We start from the raw sequence: 27612 nt of genomic DNA, 5'->3' as shown, positions 1-27612 counted from the left end.
TTAGCTTCTTTAGGTTATAGATTTTAGTATGTTTATCCTATATTATATGTCTAATTTCCACTTTTAAGTGAGTATCTACCGTGTGTGTCTTTCTGCTTCTGGGTTACCTCACTCAGGATGATCTTAATATATGTGTATTTTTAACAAGTAGAGAAATAAATTACAACAAAGTTGGAATATGTAAGGTTCTTTTTGCGGGCACTTACTTTCAAATGGCAACACCTTTATTTAAGAAATAAAATTTAGTACATTGAATTACAGATTAGAATCTAAATTGTTCTGATAGATTTTACTTGAGTCTTTTGTATGTTCACTTTAACAGTATGACAATTTTGATCCTTTCCTCTTTTAAACAGGTTGTAGGAGGAAAGATGACTGAATCAGGTCGGCTTTGTGCATTTATCACCAAAGTAAAAAAAGGAAGTTTAGCTGATACCGTAGGACATCTTAGACCAGGTAGGTTCCTGCCACTAGTTATTTCCATTGAAAATGCAGGCTGTGGGGCTGGAGCCATAGGATGCTTTCCTAACATGTTATAAAGCCTTGGGTTTGATTCCTAGCACTGCAAAAAGAAAAATGTGAATAGTTATCCATGAATAGGTATGAAAAAAAGCTTCTCATTTACAAGAGATTTGACCAGTAATAATTAGTTTCTTTCACATAAATTCTTTAGTCATTAATGAAAAGTTTTATCTCTTATTCATTGTATCATACTAGACACAGTATCTTTTGAAAATGCTTTTTATTATTTTTTTGAGAATTTTATACAGTGTATTTTGTTCATTTTCATCCCTGTTCCCAAACATCTCCTGGATTCTTTCCCACATCACTACACCCAACTTTGTATATTTTATGTTAGTGATGGATATTTTAATCAGCCTCTAATAGTAGCTTATTTTATTTCCCAAAATCTTTATTTTTCTTTTGAAAAAAAATTCCAATATTGTTTGTAAGGCAAACTTCATCAATGAATGCTCATTTTCTAAATGATGTCATTCCATATTATTTGGCCAATTCCTCCAGTCCCTATTGGAGAAATCCTTAAAAGTCTTTGAAAAAGATTTCATTTAATATGAATCACATAACATTTTACAAAAGATTTTAGAGTTTAGGTGATTGATACTTTTTTAAAAAGCAGTGCTTAACTAACCACGCATATACAGGTCTAGAGCAGAACCCTGCAACCTTGAAAAAGAGCCTCATCTCCATCATTGCTCACGTCTAGGTGTCTACAGTTAGCTCTTCGGTTAACATAGTGTTTTTCTACTGACTATTCTTTTTGGGTGAAAAAATACTATCGTACCCATTAAATTCTGTGCCTCCTGGGTTGTTGTCAGTATGTACATTATTTTGTTATAGTGGATGTACTTTTGGAATTTGCTGAAATCCAACAATTGCTTTTCCTTTGAGTATATTCTGTGGACGTGGCTTGTGTTTATATGATTGTTCCTGACATAATAGGTGATGAAGTGTTAGAATGGAATGGGCGGCTATTGCAAGGAGCCACATTTGAGGAGGTTTACAACATTATTCTAGAGTCCAAACCTGAACCACAAGTTGAGCTTGTTGTTTCAAGGCCAATTGGGTAAGACAGTTTCAGTAATTTATTTTTTACTTGCCTTTTAAGACTTAACAATTTTATTTTGTGTGTATGAATGTTTTCTTTGCATGTGTATTGCACAAAATGAATGTCTGGGTCACACTGAGGTCAGAAGAGGACCAGATTCCCCGTGTTAGAGGTATGCGTGGGAACCAAACCCTGGTCTTCTGCATGAGCAGTGTAGTGTGTGCTCTTAGCCCTGAGACGTCGTTCTAGCCCCCGCTGCGGGGGTTCATTTGTGTGTGATGCTGGTTGCTGTTCAGCAGCTTGGACTGTGTGATCCAAAATTCTCTGACTACTTTATGAAAGTAAGTTATTTCATAGACATCTTTATTCTTTAACCAAAACATTTGACCAAAATTAATGTTTCTTTTCCTTATCTGATTATGATAAAAATAGGTTGCTGATTACAAAAAAGGAGAAATATTTGATCATTTCTTTAGGAAATGTTTTTATTAGTCTTCTACATTCTAGACAAGACAATAACTCTAGTCTAATACAATTTGTTTTTCAAATGGAAATTTTAGCTTACGAAAGATAGGACTAAAGAGCACATAACTCCTAGATACAGAGTTTACTTAAAAAATACCTTTTTAAAAACCATGATTAATGTGCAGGGTGTGATGGTGCACGCCTGTAATCCCAGCACTCAAGGAGGCAGAGGCAGGTGGATCTCTGTAAATGCAAGGCCAGCCTGGTCTACAGAGTGAGTCCGGGATAGCCGAAGCTACAGAGAGAAACCCTGTCTACAACCTCCCACCCCCAAATGCAAATAATAAAATCAAAACAGGCAACATTAAAACACACTTTGTTATTGTATCTTCTTGCTAATAGCTTATATTTCCCAAAGGTGGCAAAAAAATCGAGTTATGAAGATTATTTATAAAGTGCCCTGGCAGTACTTTTTCTGTAGAAACTTTTATTATGATAATATAAAAGTTATATAAAAAATAAATTTGAAAAATGTATGACTTGACAGTAAATTATTTAGTGGGTAACAAGCATCTATGAGTGGAGGCTACAGAGATTCTTCTTTGTAACCATGTTCTGTTTTCATTCACTTAAAAAATAAGTGTTGTGGCCTTGTGCCTTTTTAACGTTTGGTAATATGCTAAAACCATACTGTGGCAGCTTAGTGCATTAATTAAATCTATTTTAGTATTAAAGTGTATTCAAATCACATATTAATATTCTAAATAATTTATAGTCATATTTTTGTGATTACTGTCTACTTATATATCAAGTAAGTATAGGTATTTCTGACATAAATATAGTTACAAGGTAATTTTGGAAATCCATATATGAATCATGTTTACCTGATACCAATGAAACCACTATTTTAAAAATTTTTAGTTATCGTTGCAGTGTTTTAATGATGTTTAAATTGAGTTATAGTGTAATTTATTTATAAGAGAAGGCAAAAATAAAGAATTGAGTTAATATGTTTACAAAACTTACCTTATTGAATACAAAGTATAGTCAGGAATATAGGAAATAAAGTGTGTATGTTTATAAAGCTGCTAAAAATGCATATAGGTTTTAATTTCTGTTGGAGTTAGCTGCAAAAATGTGATTTTAGTCTTGGGAGGAAAAGACAACTATTTGGAAAATTCAAGTCCAGTTTCATCTATATAGAAATTTGAAAAAAAAATTAAAAAAAAATCTAGGCCAGCTTGTCCAAAAACAAACAAACAAAAAAATGCGGTTGGTCTTTTCTTATTTTCATAAACCTTTCATATACTGATTGTTTATTTCTCACTTTTACTCCTAATTTTGATTGAGAAAGAAGATGTTAAAGAAGATTGCTAAAAGTTTATTTTTAATCTTTTTCTGTCTTTTCAGAGATATTCCTAGAATACCCGACAGCTCGCATGCACAACTGGAATCTAGTAAGTTTAATTTATTCAGGATATGTCAGTAAGCGTCATCAAATGTCTAATGAACAAATTTACCTAGCAATACGGAGTAAGGCAGATAGTTAAAATATACAAACTCTATGATTTCAGTATTTTATTTTACCCCTGCCATCATTACTGTACATTGTTTTTGTTTTGTTTTGTTTGTTTGTTTGTTTGTTTGTTTTCCAGACAGTGTTTCCCTGTGTAGCTTTGGCTGGCCTAGACCTGTTTTGTAGACCAGGCTGGCCTCGAATTCACAGAGATCTGCCTGCCTCTGCCTCCTGAGTGCTGGGATCAAAGGTGTGTGCCACCTTGCTCAGCATTACTATAGATTTTTAAGTAGCTTTACTAAGGCATGGTCTAATAAACTATACACCAACTATACATTTGGGTTTTGACTGCTTACATACCCTTGTTTCTCAATTAATGTTATGACCATTTCCATCACTTTCAAAAGCTGCCTACTCCCAAGTTTCCCATAAAATTTTAAAAGTTTGCAACTTTGTAACTCTACTCTTCTTTATAGAAGTGTATTCTTGGAACAAACTAGTGGATAATTTTATTTGTTTTAATTTATATTTTTTTCAAAACTAAGATAATAGTTGTAATTTTATGTCATAGCAGTAATGGAACAACCACAATATAAATTAACACAGTCAAATACATGATTATTTTTTTTACTTGTTTTCAATTACTCTTTCATATCTTAAATTAGCTGTTTTCTGATAAACTGTTTCTTTCCTGACTGAGGGATAGTAGAAGAGATGATGAAGGTTGCATTTAAAATATGTTGAATAGGATAGCCAAAATTGGCAGGTAGTTGGAACAAACTTGGAAGAGTGGTTGTCATGGGGAAAAGCTTTGCAGGTACAGAGGAACAAGTACCTGGCAGTGCAAGGGCGCTACAGAGGGAAGACTGAGGTAGGTTTAACAAAGCAGGGAGGGCCGCGTGCCAGCGTGGAGCCGGCCTGGGGGACTTAAAGAGTGGTACAGGGCCAGCAGCAGCCAATTTTAACAGGCTTTAAAACTACTATAAGGACTTCCAGTTGCCCTGGAAAGATGAAAGAGCTCCGAGAAATACTTCCAAGGAGATATTTATACTTAACACTTGATCCTATCATTAAAATTATAGGTTGCAGTCAAGGCTAAGCAAAGCAAAGCTCAGTTATTTAACAATTATAATGACAATGGCAAGATAATGTAGGTCCTGGTCAAATAGAACTGTACCATAATAAATAAACATTAGAGTTATTTGGTGCTATTATCATTGCTGCCACTTTATTTAATACTTGCAACTTGGTGTTATTGATACATTATCACTATTTTAAAAAACCATGGGGCGGGCAGTGTTTCCCCTTATATCAATAAGATATCATAAAAGCAATAGGAAACCCTTCATTTTATTGTGACTCTCTAAAAAGCCTCAGGCTGTGCTGCTTAACTTGTCTCTGGACAGGCAAGAATATTCGTTCAAACTTGTTCCAAACTTTTGGTCTGTGAACATTTGGGTATAGGCTTGTCCAAGTACAGTCTTTAAGTTAGTGTTCTGGGAACGTCTGTACATTGTTTGTTCTATATGGTTTAACTGCCAGCTAAGTGACGGCCAAAGTTTCACTAAGAAACGGTGCTGGTTTCCTCCTCCTCAGCTCCTTAAAGAATACACTCTACTAATTTTCCTGTTATCTGATGCTTTGTAATCCTTTTGAGATAACAAATTGCTTCTACAAAGGCATCATTAGTTTACTTCTAAATTTTGTGAAAGGGCATCAACCACTTATTTTTGATCCTAAACTTTCACCTTTTTTATATAGCTCTGTGATGTACTCTTTAGAGGTGAATTTTATGTGTGTGCATTTCTAACAGGGTATATAGTTCCATAGACTGATAAACTTTAGTCTTGACCCTGATGTTTAGTCTAATGTATATGTTATGTGCTTTACGTTGCTTTTGGATGTCTCAAAGGAGTTTTAAGTCGCTCTGGTTCCAAAGTAAGATCCTGCTGCTCCTCTCCTGTACCCTTACAGTGTTTTAAGTTTATAGTGCACATCAGTACACTTTCAGAGCCCATACTGTTACAAAGGTGACTTTCTACTCTGGATAATAGAGTTGAGATCTTTCTACGTCCCCATACTCCTCACAGCTATTTTCTGTTTTTCCCTCCTACATAGTTAAGGATGGAACATAGGATATCATACATAGCTGACAAGTGCTGTTACACTGAGCGACTTCTGCAGCCCATTATCTTCATTGTTTCACGCTGTCACCTGTGCTCCCTCTGCTCATGCTTTTCACAACTTTTGCTGTTATCTCAATGAGGTCTAAACTCTCATTGCTGTTCCTGTCTCTTCATTGTAATCCATACTGTAAACACTTGGTAAAGCCGTCTTCCTCTTACTAGTGTATATAGTTCTGCCAGTATCCTAATATCTTTCTTTCTGTTCACATTCCAACTGGTTCCTTTCAACTGTCTGAAAACAAATTCATACATATAACATTGGTTATTGCTGTTTCTGCAATTCTCTATCCTTTTCATAACCCCGCATTACATTTCTGCTTGAGTAATATTTTACATTCTTTAAGATATGGCTTAAAAAATCACCTCTAAACACTTAGTAATTTTGGACATTCTAGTGCTTATGTTTTCAGCATTTAAAGTTTAGGTTGTCTTGAGTTGGCTTATTGTTTTGTGCTTTGATTTTTCTTTTCCATTTTTAATGTTTTCTCATTGTGAAGTGTGAGTATAGTACACTTCATAGACAAGTGAGCCCTGGAGCAGAGCCTGTTGCTTAAAGACAGCACAGAATATGTGTAACTGTGGCTGTTAAGATAATCACTAAATAGCACTTACACAGAACAAAAACAACTGTCAGAAACAAAAGAAAAACATCACCAAAACCTCCTTAAGATAGTATAACATTCTGGCAATAAACTGATCTATATAAAAGGACATTTAAAAGCAGTATGCTCAGTGTTCTAAAATAGTGAAGAGACATTTTATTATTCTTTATGTATAATTGTCATTTCAGGTTCCAGCTCATTTGAATCTCAGAAAATGGATCGTCCTTCTATATCTGTTACCTCTCCCATGAGTCCTGGCATGCTGAGGGATGTCCCACAGTTCTTATCTGGACAGCTTTCAGTATGTAATCGCTAAGTTTGTCTCTTTGGGAATATTAAATGATATTTGTGAAATATGTTGTTAGGTTTTTTTGTTTGCTTTTTTGTTTTTTGTTGTTTTTTTTTTTTTCTGTAAGCCAAGTCCTTCCTAGAATGTAATTGTGCTTTTACCTCAGCTTTTTGTGATAACTTTTAGTTACTTTAAAATTTTGGGTTATTTATTATGTGTTTTCATTTACTGCTAGGGTTATAGAGTTTAATGATTTTATGAAAATATGTAAGCCCCTTTCACCTTTCACAATTTTTTCCACAAGTTGGGATGATATTTTTTACTCCTCATTTTAAAATGACTGGGAATTGCTATTAGTTTTGGAGATAGAAGAAAATAATATGTCATATAAACATTGCCCTGAAAAGCAAATATTCATGTATTCTGCTTTTTTAATCTTAAGGAAACTTTGGGTGCACTTTTAATATTGTTCAGATATACAAGGTTTCTAGAGGTGTTTTTGTTGTTGTTTGCTTGGTTTTGTTTTGTTATTTTGACAACAGATAAAACTAAATGTGATGAAGGATATATGTAATAGACTATAGACTCCTGGGTGTACTGGTAATTTTTCATTATGTGAGCATTGATTTATATATTTGGAAGTACAAGTTAAAAGCTTAGTTATATATTATATATTGTATTTCATTACAAGTGCTTTGCAAATTTAAGTGCTTTTTTTACATTATCGTTCCCATATTAGTTTACATTCAAATTTATTGTTATAGTAATTATTAATACCTTAGTGATTGTTCAATTTGGAATTTCATGAGTACTGAAGAAAAGTTAGATTCTCAAACCTAGAAATTGATATTGATTAAAAACTGTGACAGTAAGCTGGATCTTCAGGTAGCACTATTGCTAATTTTGTAAGAAAGCACCAGATTGTTTCCAAGGTGATTGTACAAGTTCCCATTCCCACCAGCAATGGATGAGGGTTCCCTCTTCTTTGTATCCTCTCCAGCATCTGTTATCACTTGAGTTTTTGATCTTAGCCATTCTGACTCCTAGGCGTATATCCAAAATATGCTCAAGTATACCAGGAAGATATTTGCTCAGCCATGTTTGTAATAGCTTTATTTGTAATAGCCATAATCTGGAAACAACCCAGATGTCCCTCAACTGAGGAATGGATACAGAAATTGTGGTACATTTACACAATGGAATACTACTCATCAATTAAAAACAAGAAAATCATGAAATTTGGAGGCAAATGCATGGAACTTGAAAAGATCATCCTGAGTAAGGTATCCCAGAAGCAGAAAGACACACAGGGTATATATTCACTTGTAAGTGGATATTAAACATATAACATAGGATAAACATAATAAAATCTGTACACCTAAAGAAGCTAAGTAAGAAGGAGGACTCTGGGTAAAATGATCAGTCCTCACTCAGAAAGGCAAACTGAATAGACGTCAAAAGAGGGAGAAAACAGGAAACAGGACAGGAGCCTACCACAGAGGGCCTCTGAAAGGCTCTACCCAGCAGGGTATCAAAGCAGATGTTGAAACTCATAGGTAAACTTTGGGCAGAGTGCAGGAAATCTTATGAAAGAAGGGGTTAGATAATAAAAAACAAAAAACAAAACAAAACAAAAAACCTGGAGGAGACAGGAGCTCCACAAAGACAGCAACAGAACTAAAATATCTTAGCCCAGGGGTCTTTTCTGAGACTGATACTCCAACCAGGGACCATGTATGGAGATAACCTAGAACCCCTGCACAGATGTAGCCCATGGCAGCTCAGTCTCCAATGGGTGCCCTAGTAAGGAGAACAGGGGCATTCTCTGACATGAATTCAGTGGCTGGCTCTCTGATCACCTCCCCCTGTGCAGCCACTCCGGATGAGACCTGATAGACTAGAGTCAGATGGGAGTAGAGGAGGACTGCCCCTATAAGTGGACTGGGGGAAGGGCATGGGAGAAGAAGGGAGGGTGAGATTGGGAGGGAATGAGAGAGGGGGCTACAGCTGGAATACAAAGTGAATAAATTGTAATATATAAAAAAAATTAAAGGAAAAAAAAGAAAAACTGTGACAATTAAACTCCAAACTTTTATAAAATTGTATTTTAATTTCCTTAGAGTTACGATCTTGATCATTCAGCCGGAAATTTCCCCTTAGCTTTAAGGAGTAATTGGAATGTTTACTATTTTTTAAAGCATTAATGCTCATTTACAGTTCTACTTTGTTACATCATTTCAAATTTCAAGATTATATACAAATTGTGCTAGGAGAGAAAGCTGGGAAGTACAGGGAAGAGATTTGGATAAATTCTAATCTTAAGTGTTTTCTTCCTGATTCAAAATTAATCTGGCAGAAGGAGAAAACTGTTAAAGCTGTGAAGTTAGTTATAATCAATGTTATTATAGCTTAATATGGAGAGTATATTCTCACTTTCATAGCTTGGAGGGAAAATATTCTTTGAATTTATTTAAATAATTGCAAATTTTTTAAATTATATATAGATACACACTCAAATTACATACAAACAAGATAGAAATTACTAATATGATTCATGTTTACTATCAGAAATCAATAACAAAAGGTAAAATCACTAATAATCCAGACACTACATATGACTTTCTATAATACATGAATATATATTTTAATTAAAATTCCACATACATTTGCATTTTTTGCCTTTCTTCTAGTTTTTTGAGTTAGAATTTTCTGTGTAGTCCTGGTTAGACTGAACAGCAGTATGTAGAGCAAGCTAGTATTGAACTTCTGGTAACTTTCCAGCTTCTGCCTTAGAAGTTCTGTGATTGTAGGTGAATTCTGCACACATGGCATATATTCTGCTTTTTCTATGTTAACTTACAGACTTTGTCATGTATTTAAAATCTCCCTTAGCTTTCCTTTCAGATTTCCAGCATTTGTCTTAGCTTCTAGTGTGTATAGTACTACAAATAATCATGCCACTGAAATACTTGGGCCAATCCTAATACTGCTTGTTTTTACTGTAGCAAATTACTTTGTCAGGGACTTTATAGAAGTAAAATTATAATACAAATGCTAACTTGTAAGCTTGAGATTATTAAAAATTTATTCCAATCACATCTAGTCTATCAATCACCAATCTCATATATATTATGTGTATATACATACATGTAAGTGTGTACATACTTATAAATTGATTTTCTGACAATTAGTAGTTATAGTCACCCCATGAATATAAATGAACAAGATAGAATGTCTTTTTATTATCATATAACTTTTAATTTCATTCATTTCCTTTGTATTAGGTCAGTTTAAGCCAGAATGTGCTCCTGAGTTTACTAGTTTATCTCTGTATCTGAATTGGCCTACAGGCAATTTCTGTTTGATATGATGATGTAGGAGTTTAAAATATGCCTCCTTATATCATTTCTTATGAAAACTCTTTAGAAGCATCAGCTCTATCTTTCTCTCATGGCTTTTCTTTTGTTGACATAATTAAATAATATGACTAGGGCAGTTTAAAGAGAGTTTATTCTGTCTATACCAGGAACTTGAAATAATTGTTCCTATTACATCCACCAAAAAACAGAGAGGATGTGCCCATCTGGTAGTACTTGGTTCTCTTTCTTTATCTTAAATGGCTCGGGGCCTTGTCCAGAGAATGGCTCACCCATAGCTAAGATAGGTTTTTTTCTCCCCAACTAATCTGATCTAGATCATCTCCAAGAGGCATTAGATGGTCATTTCTCAGATGATTATGGAGTCATTCAAGTTGATTGTTATCTTTAACCATTGCACCCTCATTTTCTCCCTTCTTTGAACATTTTTGCTTTTGAGAAATTCTACTTGGGTTCATTTCTCATTATATCATTTATGGCTAATGCCTCAACACCTGACTATTTGTATGTATTTGTGCTGATCTTCCTATTGTGTACTTCCTTTGCTGATATTTTTAAAAATAGAAAACACATAATAAATAGTGGTTATTTTTATACTCAAAGCTGTTGATTAATTTTTTTGAAGGTATGTGTGATTAATTTCCTCCCCGTATTGAGTCCTGTGACTGCGTTTTATTCTAGGACTTACGTCCGGAACCACCACTAATATACTGAGAAAGTCAGAATGATCCCAATTAAGTTTTATTTGTTCTTTCTGAGCCATGTTAGCCCATTGGCAGCATTTCCTTATTTGACTCTTTATGTTAGCTGTTTCTTCATTTGCAAGGCAACTTTCATAATTCTAAATAATTTTAAATCTGCTTATAGTATTTGGTTAGGAGTTCGATAGGCTGTTAGACTAAAACACGCAGTGTTCTCTTTCTACGTTAGAAAGGCTCAGATTCTTTTTTTTTTGTAGAAACTCTTTACACTGTTGATTCTACTGATTATAGTATTTGGTAGATTTATAGTTGAAAAGTTAATTTATCTTAATATTTTTATTAAATATTACAAATATCAATTTTATTTGCCCATTTAAGAAATTTAAGTAATTTTAGAATAAATGTATGTCTTTCATATTGCTTTTTTACAAACTTGAGAACATCTAAAAATACTCCATGTATGAAGGTGTTGGTTTCTTTTACTTCTTTCCTTCCCCTCCCCTCCCTTCCTGTCCTCCCCTTATCCCTTCCACTTTCTTTCTCCTTCCATCCCTTGGTCCTTCCCTCCCTTTTTTCCTCCCCCCACCTCTTTTTAATTTGAGACAGCGCATCACTGTGTAGCCCATACTGATTTGGAACATGGTGGACTAGAACTAACAGAAACTCCTGCTTCTGCCTCTCCATTGTGTGCTGGAATTAAAGGCATGCCCTACAGTCTTTCAAGTTTTATGTTTGGACTTTAATGATTTAATACTTTATTCTTATAACTTTAATGTATTGCAAGAGGGGAATGTCCCAGGGGCATAGGAGAAGAAGAGGGAGGGAGAGTAGGATTGGGAGAAGGTGGGAGAGGGAGCTACAGCTGGGATACAAAGTGATTAAACTGTAATTAATAAAAATAAAATTTAAATTTAAAAAAGGAGGCAGTGTCCCAAAATTCATAGTACAAGGAGTAATGAAAAGTGACATTAGACATTCACAAATTGTGGGATGCTGTTTCAGATTCATTTGTATGAAGAAGCCACAGCTGTTACAGATGTGTCACACAGAGCATCACCATTCTGTACAAAATACTTAGGATCTGTAGCATAGACAGCCACACTGGTGAGAAGAAAAGATTGATTCCGGTGTTTTCCCGGGGTAATGGCAAAGGTCGAACCTATAGAAAAAATAAGAATTTCAACAGCTTTCCAGCGCAGTAATTGCCCCTGAATTTTAAGCCTTGATATGGTAAATATTATGTTTTGTATATTTTAAAGCATTTAAAAATGCCACCGAAGTACAAGCATATTGTATATCTTCAATGTATAAAGTCATTGGTAAATATAAGGTTTAAAAAAATGTTGATTTTTAGAAATCTGATAGCTGTTCATTTCAGGTTCTTTGAGATACTGGAAAACTTTAAAGGATTAATTTCTTAGAACATACTCTTTTTAAAGTAGACCCTTCAATTTTTAAAGTAATATGTGTTTTCAAACATTTCCTCTTCTTGACCTATTTTATTTAAAACACTATAAAGTTTGGAGCAGGGAAAATAAAGTCTCGAGAGTTCCTCTATGGAAACTTTACACTCCCCCTCCCCTACTTACTGAAGCTTTATCTGTGCAACTTTTTTCAGACAGACATTTTAATTATATTCCATATCTGAGCACTTCCTCTTTGGTCATATCTCCATTTGAAAAGGAAGAAAACTCAGATTTGGTACTTATTTTTTGAGAGGGAAGGAGAGAAAGGTGACCCACAGTCTGCTGTTAAGGTTGTTTACTCTGGGTTTTAAATGTGTCTAGTCATCCTGAGCTTGGGCAAAAGAACTCCCAGTACTCATTTCCAGTTTCAGTGACAGTGGGAAAGACAGAAGGAAGCCCTTAACTATCTACAACAAACAGGAGGAGGCAATGGACTCCTCTTGTGAAGAAGCAGAATTAAATATCCTTAAATCCATTCTCCGTCCCAGAGATGTGTCTCCAGTTTTACTCTTGATCTATGATTGGCATCTGTGATTTATGAATTAGGTTATTTTTTTTAACTCTTGCAAATGGTTTGAAAATAAATGGCTAAAAATTTTAGAAGAGGAACATGATGTTTCTGAGAAGTATGTGTTACCGCCTGTGTTTGTCACACTGACCTGTGAAGATTTGGAGCATCACTAGACTTTGCTGTGTATTTTCTTCACTTGCATGTTGGGGATAAGGTCAGGGACTCCCCCCAGCTGTTGGAATATCATGCAGTAACGAGCATAAACTTTCAGGAAAAAGACACCAACAATGAACCAGTGATGTTAGTCGCCACAATTGACAGTTTATAATATCTCAACAGTGCATCAAGCAGTGGGTTCAGTGTCCTCCCTCACCTTTACTACACTTTATGGACAATTTGACTTCCATTTTAGTTGAATTCATATCCATACACCTAAATAATTGTGAACCAATTTTTAAAAAATCTGTTTAACAGCTATAGACTTTTATATTGTAATTATTTCTTAAATAATGATACATCAACAATTTGTAGCATTTATATTATATTGATATTATAACTGATCTAGAGATGATTGAAAGCATTAGAGATCTTGTATGTTTTGTGCATGTACTATGCCATTTTACAAAAAAATATATTGAACATCGATGGATTTGGTACTTGTGGGTATGCTGGGACCAATCACCATGGATATCATGGGGTGTAATGTGTTTAAAGGTAAACTTTTCTTGATCTGGGGTTTCACTTTAATCGGTCTTTAAAATGACATAATTCTGACTATGCTCTTGCACACTCAGTCTTAATTCCTATTATATTGACTTCTAAGAATATGTAATTATTAATAAATTGTAATATGTTAGGATGTTTTGAATAGTTTTCAGATATTTTAGCTTTTGGGAATATTTATTTCTTATATTGAAGTATTTAATTTAAATATATTGTCATAGAAACATTGTATTTAAGGGACAGTGTTATGTGTTTATTTTTACTTTTGGTCTTTTAGTTCCAGCATATTGTCCTTTTTGGTTTTGTTTTATTGCTTTTTTCTTTAATTTTACTTACCAGAGCCAAAGCCTTAGTAGAAGAACAACGCCTTTTGTTCCTAGGGTTCAGGTAAAGGCTTTGTCTGCCTGACAGAGACTAAAGTTGTGTTTTATCCCTTATTTGTATGTTTTTGGAAAATGCGTAGTAGGAACACTTTTTTTGGTATGTTGCTCCAAACCATACTGTTGACTTCCAAATCATTTTATAAGGCAGCTTGTAAAATTCTGCATGGAGATTAGAATATTGAATACAAATTTAAAGAGACAATTATTGTTAGTTATTTTGTAAGTTAATGAAGTACTCAAATGTATAGGTTTCAAAGTAGCATTCCGTAGTTTTGATGTAGAGTTTGCTTATCTCTGTAACATTTAGTGAAATAGCTAATTTTAAACTTTAGCTGTTTTTCTTTATTACAGAAAGGTTTCTGTCTCTTTAAATCATTCATTCTACCACATCACATCCACATTCTCTTGCATTTTCCAAGCAATGACTCCTTGAGGAGACTGGCAAATATACTTGTACCTTATTTAAAATACGATTTTTTTTTCATTTGATATATACAAATCAACTTTTGAACTTTGAAAGAACAAAAATAAGAATCCAAATTTATATATGTGTGTCTGTGTGTATTTGTATTTTATTATTCTTTTTGCTGTTATGACTTGGGTACAAGTTGTTTGCCTCTTTTCATTAGGATATTGTTTATATGGTACAGTAATGCCGATATAGTTATCTTAAAAGTAGTATTATGCCTTCCCTGCTTTGTTGCATGTTTTAAAAACAATTGTTGACTTTGAATAATACTTTAAATAATTAAAACACTAAGTCTGTTTAATATCATATGATATAAAATATTTATGTTTGATGCTAAAGTTTTGTTGTGAACAATTTAAATTGGTTCTATAGTAAAAAATGAGAGGATAGTCATATTGAACAATTAAAATGATACCAAGATTTTTATTAAATTAATTGAACTAAGGCTTGTTATGAATAGAATTATGAAGTTATATTTGTTATTTTTTGGGGAACAAATAATTATGTTTTAAATATTTATTTTTAAAACACAGTTTTAAGGATATAATAAATAGCATAGATAATAAAATATTTTTGAGCTGGATATATATTAAAAACTTCAATGCACACTCAGTATAAAAACGAAAATTAGGCCTATTAAGTGCCTAGTTCAAGATAATTTCTGAAAAGGTCCAATTTTGATCAGATATAATGGGATTGATTCTTATTTAATAGTGCTAATACATATATACTTGGACAGTTAATTTAGTTAATGACATACTGATCACACTGGAGTACGAAAACAGTAAAGCTAATGTCTGTTTATGTACAGAACAGATGACAATAGTGAGGAATAGCTCTTGGCTTTATAGGGAAATCTGAAAATAATACTTTTAAAATAAAAAACATTATACCTTAAGAGTTGCCATTACTGAAGAAAGTGGAGAATATATAAATTAATCTTATCTTCATAGGTTTTTGAAGACTGTGACACTTGTCTACATTTCCTTCATCCCATGAACAATCAAACATTTTAATTTCTTTATTTTTCTCTCTTGGCTTTTGTCAAAAGAACAGATTATTCTCTATTTTCTTATCCTTTCTATATCTGTAGTATAACATTGCTAAGCAAGAAAATTTAAATATTTTTTCTTTCAAGTTTTTGAGTCAGTCCCCAGGCCTATACAGTTTTTGGTTGTTCCATTTCTTAGTAGAGAGTGGGTTTTGCTCTGTGGCTCAAGTAGCTTCAAACTCACTTGGAGCCCAGATTAGCCATAAATTTGTAGGTCTGTCACAATCCTCCTACTTTGGTCTTCCAACTGCTGGTGTTCCATGTGTGAATCACTGTGTCTTGCCGTGAGACCTGTTTTTCCCTGGGATGTGGGATCGTCCTGCATCCTTTGGATGAAAGCTGCAATTCTTAAAATTTCAAGATTTCATTTTAACTGTTAGTCGAAAGAGTAGTCTAGAAATGTATAACCATAATAAGCCAGATAATAGCGCTATTATTTATTTCTCAAAGGTATCTGAAGGAAATCTTGTTGAGGATCTATTTTTGAACTTGTTAGCGGGTAGAAAATTCTTGTTATACAATAGCAACATAAAACCACTTTGAAATTCAAGTCAATGAAATATGAAAAGTAATAATAGTTACTTTTTTAGTGTGGATATGTCTTATTCTTTTCCTGTAAGAGGGCTCATCTCTTTTAGCCCTAATAAAGGCACAGAAATAATTTTGGATGGTCTTTTAAGCTGCCGGTCCACCTCTTCTGATTTAACAGTTTGGTCAAGCTCTGACTTTCTGGGACGTATACAGAGGGACCCAGCAAAACCATTGTGGAATCGGAACTGAAATGCCATGGTTCTTGTATAACTAAAATCGGTGATTTTCAACCATCAAATTTTTGGTTCTATTTCCATTTTTAATTGGTGGTAGTAGACACTGACTCTTAGATAATACATAGATCTGATGAGACCCTGATGGAGAGGATACTTGCTGAGCTAAGGGTGAAGGTGTGAAGTTGTGAGAGGACATGAAGTACCAAACCCCAATAATGAGAAAGCAATATTATACACATTTTCTTACTTAAAATTATAGAGTGAAACTTTACTATTTTAAGAATGTCATGTACTTTTTTTTACTGAAGATAAACTCTGCCTTTAAAAAAATTTAAAAGGTTAATTTATTGTAGTATTAAACACAAATTAATTAAATCTATTAAAATATAGTAAGCCTTCTTAAATCCTCTGAAATGTCTTACTGTGGAGACAAAAACATGTGCTTGAAAATCCCCTTTGAATACCATTTACTCCTTACTGCCCACACCCTCCATTTAGAACATTTATTTTCAATGCGAAGGTGAACAAAAGAACTAGTGATTCTTAAATGAAGACAGATTCATAGGAATCATTATATACGAAGTATAGAATACAGTAGTGTAATTACTATATGTTCATTAATAACTTATCACATCAGGATAGTAACAAGCCCAAGTGACTTTTTAATTGAAACTAAAACATCAGAATCAATTCATTTATTCATTGAAGTTATTATAATATATCCAATTGATTTTTAGCAAATCGCAGTTTACTGGGGAAAATGTTGTCTTTCTTACTATTAGTATTAGAAACTGGGGTGAAGATTGGAAGTGTAAACATGGTAGTAAACTTAGAGCTGATAAATGAACGTTTTTGCTTTTCAGATAAAACTATGGTTTGACAAGGTTGGTCACCAGTTGATAGTTACAATTTTGGGAGCAAAGGATCTCCCTTCCAGGGAAGATGGGAGGCCCAGGAATCCTTATGTTAAAATTTACTTTCTTCCAGACAGAAGGTATGGATTTTAAACTAAAACATACATGCTCTTAAAAATAAGTGAAAAAAGCATGTTTCAGATGTGTATTATTATTTGTATCAAAAGTCATATACTTGTGAAATTATATAAACACAGTCATTCTCATATATAAAAGATGAAAATAAGTATTTGAGATTACTTCGAAAACTTTTCACTTACTATGTATGATTTTATTTAAGTATTTAATTTAAGCATCTGCATATTGTATTTCTTAAGTAATATATATTTTCTATGCCAAAATGCAAATTTAATTTGTGATCAAAAGGGCTCAGAAGAGGGAGCACACAGAGACAGGAAATAAACCTGGTTTTTAATGTGTTTCTTGTGGTGTCTATCTTTCATTATTGACTGAGGTGGTACGTCAGAGTCTTATTCATTTGGCTTAAGTAAAAAGAATTAGTACAATGGAAAGGAAGGAAAGGGAAAGGGCTCATTGCTCTAAACAGAAAAGAATCATTGCTCCAGGCCATCAAATTTCTGGAATGCAGGTGGGCCTTTGAGTAAAGAAAGGGTTTGATGAATACAGAGGATTAAAGCATTTGCATAAAAGTTTTACAGGGCAGGAAGGCTAAAAAGGTTTGTATTCCTTGCCCCAAAGACAAGATTTACATGCAATCTTACATGAGTGATTTGTGCATATGCCATAGCACTCACATGAAAATCAGGACAATTTGTGAGATTCAGTTCTCTGCCTCCACTATGTAGGTCCTGGGGATTAGGTTTAGTTGTCAGGCATGGAGGTAGCATATGCCATAATCCACTAAACCATATCACATGCCCACATTTAATTTTTAAGATGCTTAAAGTTTATTGAATTTTTTCTTAATTAACTTTGTTATTTAGTTTTATATTACTTTGCCTAATTTCCCCTTCTTTTTCAGGCAGCAAGGCTAAAATCATCTCTCTCTCTCTCTCTCTCTCTCTCTCTCTCTCTCTCTCCTTACCTTGTCCTTTCATAGCCCAGGGACAGTGTTTAACTTTTTTCCTTTTTTAACCTCAAAGATTGTGAGAGCCATCTGAACCTTTTACTCAGGCCATTTATTAGCTGAGTTACTTGTCAGATAGCAAGTATGTGAGAACAGTTATATACTTTTCAAGCTTCAGTTGTTGAATGGGTTGTGTTAAAGTTTTGTCTCTAATAGGAAAAAGGAATTTTTGCAATACTCAGAAAGTTACACTATTATTACAGCTTTTCTTTTTTTGACACCATTTTTACTCATGAGTAAGATAACAAACATTAGTTATTAATTTAACGTTTCCAGACAATTTTTCAGAAGGGAATACTTGCATTGATGAAATAGCAATTGCTATCTAATTCATACAACTCTAGGAGTGTCAGTGAGCGAAAGAAGTCATACCTGCTCTAGCATCTCTCTGTGCTACTCAAAAAATATTTTAGATTTAATGTACCATGTTCTGTTAAAGTCATGTTTTGAAGAAAAGTTGGTTAAGATCACAAATGTATTTCTTTCCTCTACAATTTTGAATACAAATATCAAGTTTTTGCTTGTTTTAAGTTAAACAGAAACCAAAAGTACTAGAATGAAAATAAAGTTTTGGCTAGATTTCATTGAACAAATGTTTACTGTATTCTTAATAATTTAGTTACCTTTAGAGAGTTACTTTATTTTCAGAAATATATTTAAAATATATCTTCATAAACTAATCTTTGTTTTTAAATACAGTTCTTCTGTACTGTTTGATTTAAATACCATGATTTTATTTTGATGGTTTCAGTTATATTTTTACGAAAGCAGCAAAACCCGTTTCTTTTTACTTGTTTAAAATAAGATTTTTTTTTTATCATAGTTCTTTTTAGGAGATGGTGGCTGAGCTTGCAAAACACTTGTGGCATGTTGTGTTTTTGAGGGATTTCAGGAAGGAGTCCTGTTTCTGCTTATATAGAGATTCATTCTTAATGTGAGAGCTTTGTCTTTCATGTCTCCAATTAAGCTAATGACTTATTTTTCCAGCCTCCTTCAGATGTCGGTTGTAATTAGGGTTAATTGTACACTTCTCATCTTTAATTTATTTTCTATACTAATGTTAAACTGTATGTTAAAATATATTTTAACATGCTTAATGCCATTAATATTATAATTCATGTTTGTAATTCATAAATACAATTTATACTATATGCATATAGTAGCTGCATTTTTATACTATATGTATCTAGTGAGCTGCATAGTTTAAGATGTTTTCTAACTAGAGATAGTTCATAAGTATGAAAGCCTCCTGACTATAAGTCTGTCAAGATAATTATCTTCTATTTCCATTACACGTTAATTTGTCTACCTTATATAAAAACAATATTATGTGTCTTTAAAATCATGTTTTATGTCAAATAAGCAAATAATTTTTTTATTTGAGATAAAATTCCTTCATAAAATTATTATAATTGCTTGTCAACTAAGCTCTTTATTTATGAAGTAAACATTGCAATTCATCAATTTTTTAATAATTAAATTCTGCAGCTTAAGTGATTAGAAAACTTGAGCTGTTACTCTTAGTAAGTCACAGAGCATGATGTATCTTCATTCAGCAGGAACTTTAATGTTTACAGCAACTATAATATGACAAATATGATGATGTTTTACTTGACTTTTCACCTAAGAAATTTTAAATAGATAAAACTTAGAGTAAAAATCTTTTTTTCTAAGTTTCTGTTTCCTTTTTCATTAAAATAGTGATAAAAACAAGAGAAGAACAAAAACAGTAAAGAAAACATTGGAACCCAAATGGAACCAGACATTCATTTACTCTCCTGTCCACCGAAGAGAATTTCGGGAGCGAATGCTTGAAATTACCCTTTGGGATCAAGCTAGAGTCCGAGAAGAAGAGAGTGAATTTCTAGGAGAGGTACCTGGACGTAGTTAATGGTGGAGCCTCTCAGATCTTCTGTCCTTTAAGGGAATGGTAGCAGCATATTCACAAATTTAAATGTCTGAAAAATATGCGTAGTTTTTTTTTTTAATTTAGCAGAATGAATTTGCTGCTTTAATCTAAAACTTAGTTATACTAAAGAAAACAATGTTTCTAAAAAGTCTTAGCAAAACTGTGTAAGTAGCAATGTATGCCTATAATCCCAGCTCCTGGGGAAGCTGCTCCAGGAAGTCAGGTCCAGGGCAACATAGTAAGTCTCTGTTTCAGAACCAGAACTGTAGCAGAACACACAACCCCACATCATAATAAAGGGGTGGGGGAAGAATCTTAGTGTGTGATCACAAAGTTTGATTGCCACTTGATATATTGTTGCCTTGTATAGTATTTGCAACTTTTTGTTATAGTATTGGACCAATTTTTTATTTATTCCTCAATTACTTTGTAAGCCATATGATATATCTGACATTTTTTAATGGGTTTACCGCAAGAATTTGTAGCGCATTGTGGATTCAGATGCTGCTGTGATGAGTAGAATATAGTAAGAACATATAATTGTTGTGCTGGAATGAAATGGTCAAAGGAAGTATCCATAAGAATATAATTTAACATAGGCAAACGGAGTGAGATTTCTTCAGAGAGAGTAAGGAGGCATCAGTGTTGAGGAGTTTGGGTCAGCTGCCTCCAGGTGGTAGAGAAAGTGATAGTAATTGAAGCTTTATGGATAAGAGAACAGCAGAACATGCTTCCTATTTGGATTAATCCTCTGAATAATGGGATTAGTGAAAAGTTTAAGCAAAGATTGCCTAAATTTCAATTTGAGATAAATTTCCACTTGTAATGTGGAGAACGAATTGAAGAGGCTTAAGAGGTGAAGGAGTTTTCTAGTTATTTGCATATAATACTAAGAAAAGTCAGTTATTTGCTTCAACGTTTTTCAGTCTACCTAGTTTTCCTCATTAAATGAAAGGAGAATATCATGGGTAAAATAAAAGGACCATGAAATATGAACTGAATGATGTCAGCTGAAGAGTAATAGACTTACTAATTATTTGGATAGAAGAATTGTGCAGTTCTTGGGAACAACAACTCTGGCCAAGGACCTGTCTGTATTTCTGGTATTATCAGTTGCCACCCCTGTCCATCAAGTCGACCTGTGCCTGCATCACTTTCTTTTTTCAGTCAAGTGTAAATAATGATACTATTCAGCTCAAGTTTAGTAGGAGGATTAAGTAGGTATAGTGTATATTAACTTGGCAGCATGGTTAGACCTAGTAAAATAACAGTATTCACCCATTTACTTGTAGCTAAATATTACTGATAAAAGTATAATATAGTATAGCATAGTATAATAATAAAGGTCTATATAAGAAATGCAGCTATTTAAAGTATAAAAATCCATAAGAAGTCAATTGTTTCTCATTTAGTTACTGTCAAACAATTGCTGAAAACTTGGCAGCATTAAATTTTGCATTACTGTGATAATATTATAAAAGTTATAAAACCATTGAAGAGATTTCTTTATTCTTGATACAACTGGTTTTTATGTCTTCGGTTTGTAGATTTTAATTGAATTGGAAACAGCTTTGTTAGATGATGAGCCACACTGGTACAAACTTCAGACCCATGATGTTTCTTCATTGCCACTCCCCCACCCTTCTCCATACATGCCAAGAAGACAGCTCCATGGAGAGAGCCCAACACGCAGGTTGCAAAGTAAGTTTTGACAACTTTATCAGACCTTCATTGAATGTTTCTAATCATGATTGCACACCAGAGTTTGAAAACAATATTATAGGTGCTAATGAGTGTTTGTTAGTGTTTCCATGGCTACTATCAGTGCTTTTTAATAATTTAAAAACAGTAACATGTTTATAAGCACTAATAATCACAATATTAAACTCATTTTGGTTGCATAGTATATGATATAACATCAAGTATATACAACTGTTTGGGGGTATTAATATTTGGAGTCTAATTCTTGAGGAATGATATAGCTGACATAATAGAGCTTGGTCATGTAACTATAGGTACCTAAAAGTATGCCGATACTTAACACATACTACCTCTTCATCTGGTGATGGGGATTCTTTAGTTTCTGCAGCTGGGGCTGCTCTCTCAGTAGAGTGCTGATCTGAAATTCCTAGCAGTTGAGCAGCTGGAACATACTTAGAGTTCCCTGTCTGTGAAAGCCCCCACAGGCAGATCTCTGAGGTTCACTGAACAGCCCTCCCAGCCTTCTGGTGAGCACCGGACTTGGTGAGAGAGCTTGTCTCAAAAGAGGAGAGATAGGGAGTGATGCCCGTTTGGACTTTCGCCTCCACGTACATGCACACAATGCCTATGTTCCCGCCCATATATGTGCATCCAAACATCTAACTCACACATCCATGTGCACACATGCACACACACTGGATTGACTAATTTCAAATAAAACCAGTGTGTTCATGTCCTTATTACTAGCAATTGTATCAGGTCACTCTATATTAGCTTTGTACAATTTGATAGTGTTTTCCAGATAGAAAAATACTACTACTGGCTTTTTCTCCACCCCTCAGAGATTTCAAGATTAGTTTTACTTTTTTCTGACAAATAGGTGGTAGAGGGATACACTGAATGCTTGCTGCTCTATTATTCATGAGGTGTGTTCTTTTTATATGGGCAGAGGCTTCTGGTGTACTAACATTTCCTTCTGATGTTAGACGACTGACATCAGTGAAATTTCAGAAGTAAGCACAGTACCATGGTGTTACTTGTTGATTGTGAGAATTATCCCTGGCAGTAACAACTGTTGTCCAGATGGATCACCTCCTTTCTGCCGGGTGGGGACTGAGTTAGAAATCTGAGAGTATTAGCTATGTATGAAATTAAAAGATCAGTCCTATGAGAGTCACAGGAAAGCCTAGGGAATCATTACTCTCTAATGACTACAATTTTATTTCTGCTAAGCACAATATCAGAAATTCAGTTAAAATTGAATAAAAATAATTTTTGTAGTTCTTTTTTAACCTACTGAGACCATAAACACTCGTGTGTTTGTATTTGTAAGTGCTGTTACAACCTACTTTGTTAGAATAATTACAGTATTATTACAGTGAAATTGTCTATTTTTTCTGGTCTCTACAATCTATTTAGTAGCTTCTCCTTAAGTCACAGAGTAGGACAGTTGGTTACTACATGAAAATTACTATATAGTTGACTGTGCAGTAATTTATATAATTGAAGTGCACAGCCTGCTGGTGTTGGCCAGCATGCCATTTCTTATAGAACTGGTCTCTTCTCTACCTGTTTTGGGTGTTATTTGCAGTTATGAATGAGGATTACTAGTCTGTAACTTTTTTAAAAGAATATTATTTATTTAATCACTTTACAGCCTGATTGAACCTCCCTCTGCCCTCTCCTTCAAGTCTCACCCTCATATCTACCTGCTTCCATCCCCCCCTCTCCTTCGTCTCAGAGAAGGGGAGGCCCCTAAGGGGTACCAACCCACCGAAGTTACTGCAGGACTAAATAAATCTTCTCCAGCTGAGGCCAGGCAAGGCAGTCCAGCTAGGGAAAGGGATCCAGGAGTAGGCAACAGAATCAAAGACAACCCCCACTCCCATTGTTAGGGGACCAACCTGGTGACCACAATGCACACCTGTTACATATGTGTAGGGGGTCCAGGTCCAGCCCATGCAAGCTCTTTGGTTGGTGGTTCAGTCTCTGTGAGCCCCCATAGGCCCAGGCTGGTTTACTCTGTAGGTCTTCTTGTGGTGTCCTTCACCCCTCAGGCTCCATAGAGCCTTCCTTTCACCCTTCTACAAATCCCCTGAGCCTATTGTTTGGCCGTGGGTCTCTGCATCTGTTTCCATGAGTTGCTGGATGAAGGCTCTCAGAAGACAGTTATGCTAGGCTCCTGCCTGCAGGCATAGCAGAATATCATTAATTGGGTCAGGGATTGGCTCTGTTCCGTGGGGTGAGTCTCAAATTGGGCCAGTCATTGATGTGTTATTTCCTCAATCTCTGCTCCATCTTTATCCCTACACTTCTTAGAAGCAAGACAAATTATGGGTGAAAGGTTTTATGGGGTATTGGTGTCCCCCTCCCTCCACTGTAAGTCCCACAGGGGCCTCCTGGTTACAGAGATACTCCCCCACCCCTTCCTTCTCTTCCCACTCCTGATCCCGGCCCCTGTTTCCCTTCCCACCCCGACTCCTCCACAGCCCCCTTCCCTCCTTGTACTTCAGATGACTGTTTCCTTTCCTCTTCTGCCTGTTCTGAAAATCTTGAAGTCCTCCGAGTTCACTCCCAATCTGAGCTCTGCAGTCCTTTTCCTTAAGCCCTTTCTGACAAAGTTCTGATAATTTAGGAATTTATACTTCAGTTACTTATAAATTTTAGTTAAATTATTCCATGTGTTTTTGTTTTTAGTTTGTCATATTTTGCCATTTAACTTTTTTTTGAAATCTTTCTTATTCTAATCACATCAGTATTAAGTACTTGTCAAGCTTGTGGGGTTTGATACTGTGACTGCCCTAAGACACACTGTTTAGGTAGAGGAATAACTCTTTGACCAACTTGAACAAACTTAAGCTCTCTTTAAAAAATTATGTGATGCGGAGCTGCTTCAAAATATCCTCTTAGGCCAGACGTAGTGCCACACGCCTATAATCCCAGCACTCAGGGAGGCAGAGGCAGGTGGATAACTGTGAGTTCCAGACCAGCCTGATCTACAAAGCGAATCCAGACAGACAAGGCTCCACAGAGAAACCCTGTCTAGGAAACAAAAAACAAATTAAATTAAATTAAATTAAAATTAAAAATGTTTAAATCCCCTTAAAGAAGTTTTAGAAAGCTTAAAAAAGGATGGCAGTAAAAAAGTTCACCTTGGATTTAGTAGTTTAGAGATCCGTCCACGTTGCTCTTCACTGACATGTCCCGAACCACAATGGTCATTTGAAGCCAGGCCTGAGCATAGCAACTACGACTCCTGCAGGCTGGCCTGGAGCTTGGTCCCTGAGCGCTGGCTGCCAGGGGAGTCACTTTACTTACACTAAAGTGTTGACAGATTTGAGAAATTCCAGAGACTAAGTCATTGTTATTCACAAAGCATTTTTAACCATTGAAAAGAATTAACAATATGAAGATCGATAGATTTAAAAATTATATAGATGACTGTATTACATATATTTTAAATAAAAATGTCAGAAGGTAAGTTTGAAATCTTAATAACTCAAGTGACTACTTGTGAAAGCCTGATATTTACAATTTTTGCTGATTTCTTTGTTCTGTTTGTTTTAATCCTAACCTAACCTATCATATTCAGTTTTTTCTTAGTTAATAAAAATATGACATTCTTAGCTAATAAAAATGTTACAGTGTTTATAAAACTTTCTCTAATAGATTTTGTCCTGTGGTCTGTATTTACACACTTACTTCCTTAAGCTATGGTTTCTTATACTGTTTTCATTATAACTCAGATACTGTGACCAGAAACAAAGTTCTGTTTCGTTCCTTCAAAATACCTTATGTAATTGATGTGCTGTGTAGACTTCTGACACCAAAGCCCAGTCTTGGAAAATTTGGCAAATGTACTGTTTCTTCATTTGCTAACTTTAGATTATTTAAAACTTTAATTCAATGTTAGAAAATAAGCCTTTTTAATAACTGTTAATACAGGAAATTGCATTCCCTGCAGTAAAAATATCAATCATATTACAGCGAGAAGAAACCACCTATATTACTTTATTTTTTTTTTGATGCTTTTCATACATTTCTTTAAATGACATTTAAATGTTTAAGTAAATATATCTTTAAAGTTTTGAATGTTTCTTTTTCTTTTTCTTTTTTTTTTTTTTTTTTTTCTGGTTTTTTTCGAGACTCAGTTTCTTTGTGCAGACTTGGCTGTCCTGGACTGGCTTTGTTGACTAGGCTGGCCTCGAACTCACAGAGATCCTCCTGCCTCTTCCTCTTTGAGTACTGGGATTACAGGCATGCGCCACTGTGCCCAGCCAAATTTTTACTTTTCTTAAAAGGAAATCAACTTTAAACTGGCCATCTTTAAAATCCAAAATTCCAAAATGAGTAATACTTTTCAGTGGCTCCTCCAGTCAGCTTCTCAGTTACTTGATGCTTTATGTCTAGGAATTCTCACTTGCTTTTGAGATTATACAGTATATTCACGTTCCTAACAGAAGTGCTCTGAGTCAGGCTAGAATTAGGTTTTAATTTTGTCTTTTTAATTTCTGATCTTAGCTTATAATTCTTTCATTTAGTCACATTTTCTATTAATTTAAGTTTAATTTTTATTCATAAATAATGCATTTTTTCTTATTCTGAATAATGTGGTTTTTACCTTTAAGATGTTGAATTTTATTGTCTGCTGTAAAGAGATAAGATTTCCACAATTCTCTTGCCAATAACAATTTTCAGTTATATTTTTGACATTACTTCCACATTGTTTTCCAGATAGAGCCTTATGTTCGTATAATTCAGGTAAACAAAGCATGTGTGGTGTTGAGTGCATGTATTAATATGCACAATGTATTTTGCTTTGTTGTTTTGTGTTTTGTTGGGCTATTGTGCATATGCTAAACTCCAAAGTAATGTGTCAATAGTGTTTCTTTAGTGCCTATGGACAATTTTCATTATTTTCATTTTTATGTGTTTATTATTTTGATATTATAACTTATTTTTTAATAAATTTTTATCTAAGTGTGTCTAAATTATTTTCTTTAATATAGTATTATTTAGTCAGTGAGGTACATTTATTATATACTGTATATATAGCTTCATAAAACCTAGTTAAATGGGTATATCTTTGAATTTGATTTATTTTTATTTTGTGTGTAGGTGTTGTATGCCATGTGTTATGTGTGTGAGGTCACAGGACAACTCTCGAGAGTCAGGGCCCACATGTATCTGTGGTCCAGCAACCCAGCAGCTTGTCGTCCCTGGTGATGAGTGCTCTTACCCCCTGAGCCATCTTGCTGGCCCCAAAAAAAGTAATTTTAAATGACTTTTGCTCATGAGTGCCTGGGACTGAAAATCATAAATTGTTTTAATTAAAACGACTAAAGCTACGTTTGCTTAGCAGCTATCCTAGAATTCCAGCATCCGGGACACAGTAGTTCAGTAGGAGTCCCAGATTGTCCTTGGCTCTGAGACCAGCCTAAGCAATATACAAATCTGTTTCCCAAACCAAACAAACCAGAACTACACTTACTATACATTTCATTGTTTGGATCATTTTCTCATATAATAAAATAAAAATAGAGGAAACTTTATGTATTACTATAGTTTATCATGCCAACATATTGTACTCATATTAAAATGTATAACTGGTCACTAAATTTACATTGATTTTTTTATTACTTTAATGGATCATATTTTATTAACTTAACACAATTTCACCCTTCACCCCTACACAAAAGTTGAAAGGAAATAAGGAGGATAATGAAGCAACTTGGATGAAAAAATAAAACTTTTTTATATACACGTACATCATACATGCATACATAGAATGTATATGAAAATAAAAAAGAACAAATACAAATGTAAAAGGAATTAATTACTGATACATGCCATAAGATGAAAAAATGTCAAGTGAATAATATGAGAGAGGTCGGTGATTATACTACACTTTTATCCATTTGCTACTCT

General features: G+C 34.2%; 1 protein-coding gene across 42 annotated transcripts in view; it reads left to right on the top strand.

The window, feature by feature from the left end:
- Positions 1-27612, top strand: part of Rims2 (regulating synaptic membrane exocytosis 2) — a 522675-nt gene that overhangs the window by 264346 nt on the left and 230717 nt on the right. For 26 of the 42 annotated variants that reach the window (XM_060389550.1, XM_060389547.1, XM_060389526.1 and 23 more), the window contains 7 exons: positions 357-456; positions 1462-1585; positions 3443-3489; positions 6525-6637; positions 16937-17067; positions 19776-19947; positions 21531-21684. In XM_060389550.1, coding sequence (XP_060245533.1) covers positions 357-456; positions 1462-1585; positions 3443-3489; positions 6525-6637; positions 16937-17067; positions 19776-19947; positions 21531-21684 — 841 coding nt within the window. Of the gene's footprint in view, positions 1-356; positions 457-1461; positions 1586-3442; positions 3490-6524; positions 6638-13742; positions 13791-16936; positions 17068-19775; positions 19948-21530; positions 21685-26418; positions 26446-27612 lie in introns of all 42 variants that reach the window. The other 16 variants (XM_060389540.1, XM_060389538.1, XM_060389530.1 and 13 more) reach the window with 2 other exon arrangements.

Source organism: Meriones unguiculatus, chromosome 8 (assembly GCF_030254825.1).
Source record: "Meriones unguiculatus strain TT.TT164.6M chromosome 8, Bangor_MerUng_6.1, whole genome shotgun sequence".
Taxonomy (NCBI): Eukaryota; Metazoa; Chordata; class Mammalia; order Rodentia; family Muridae; genus Meriones; species Meriones unguiculatus.
Note: the sequence above shows the minus strand (reverse complement) of the source record. Positions and strands in the feature narration are given on the sequence as shown.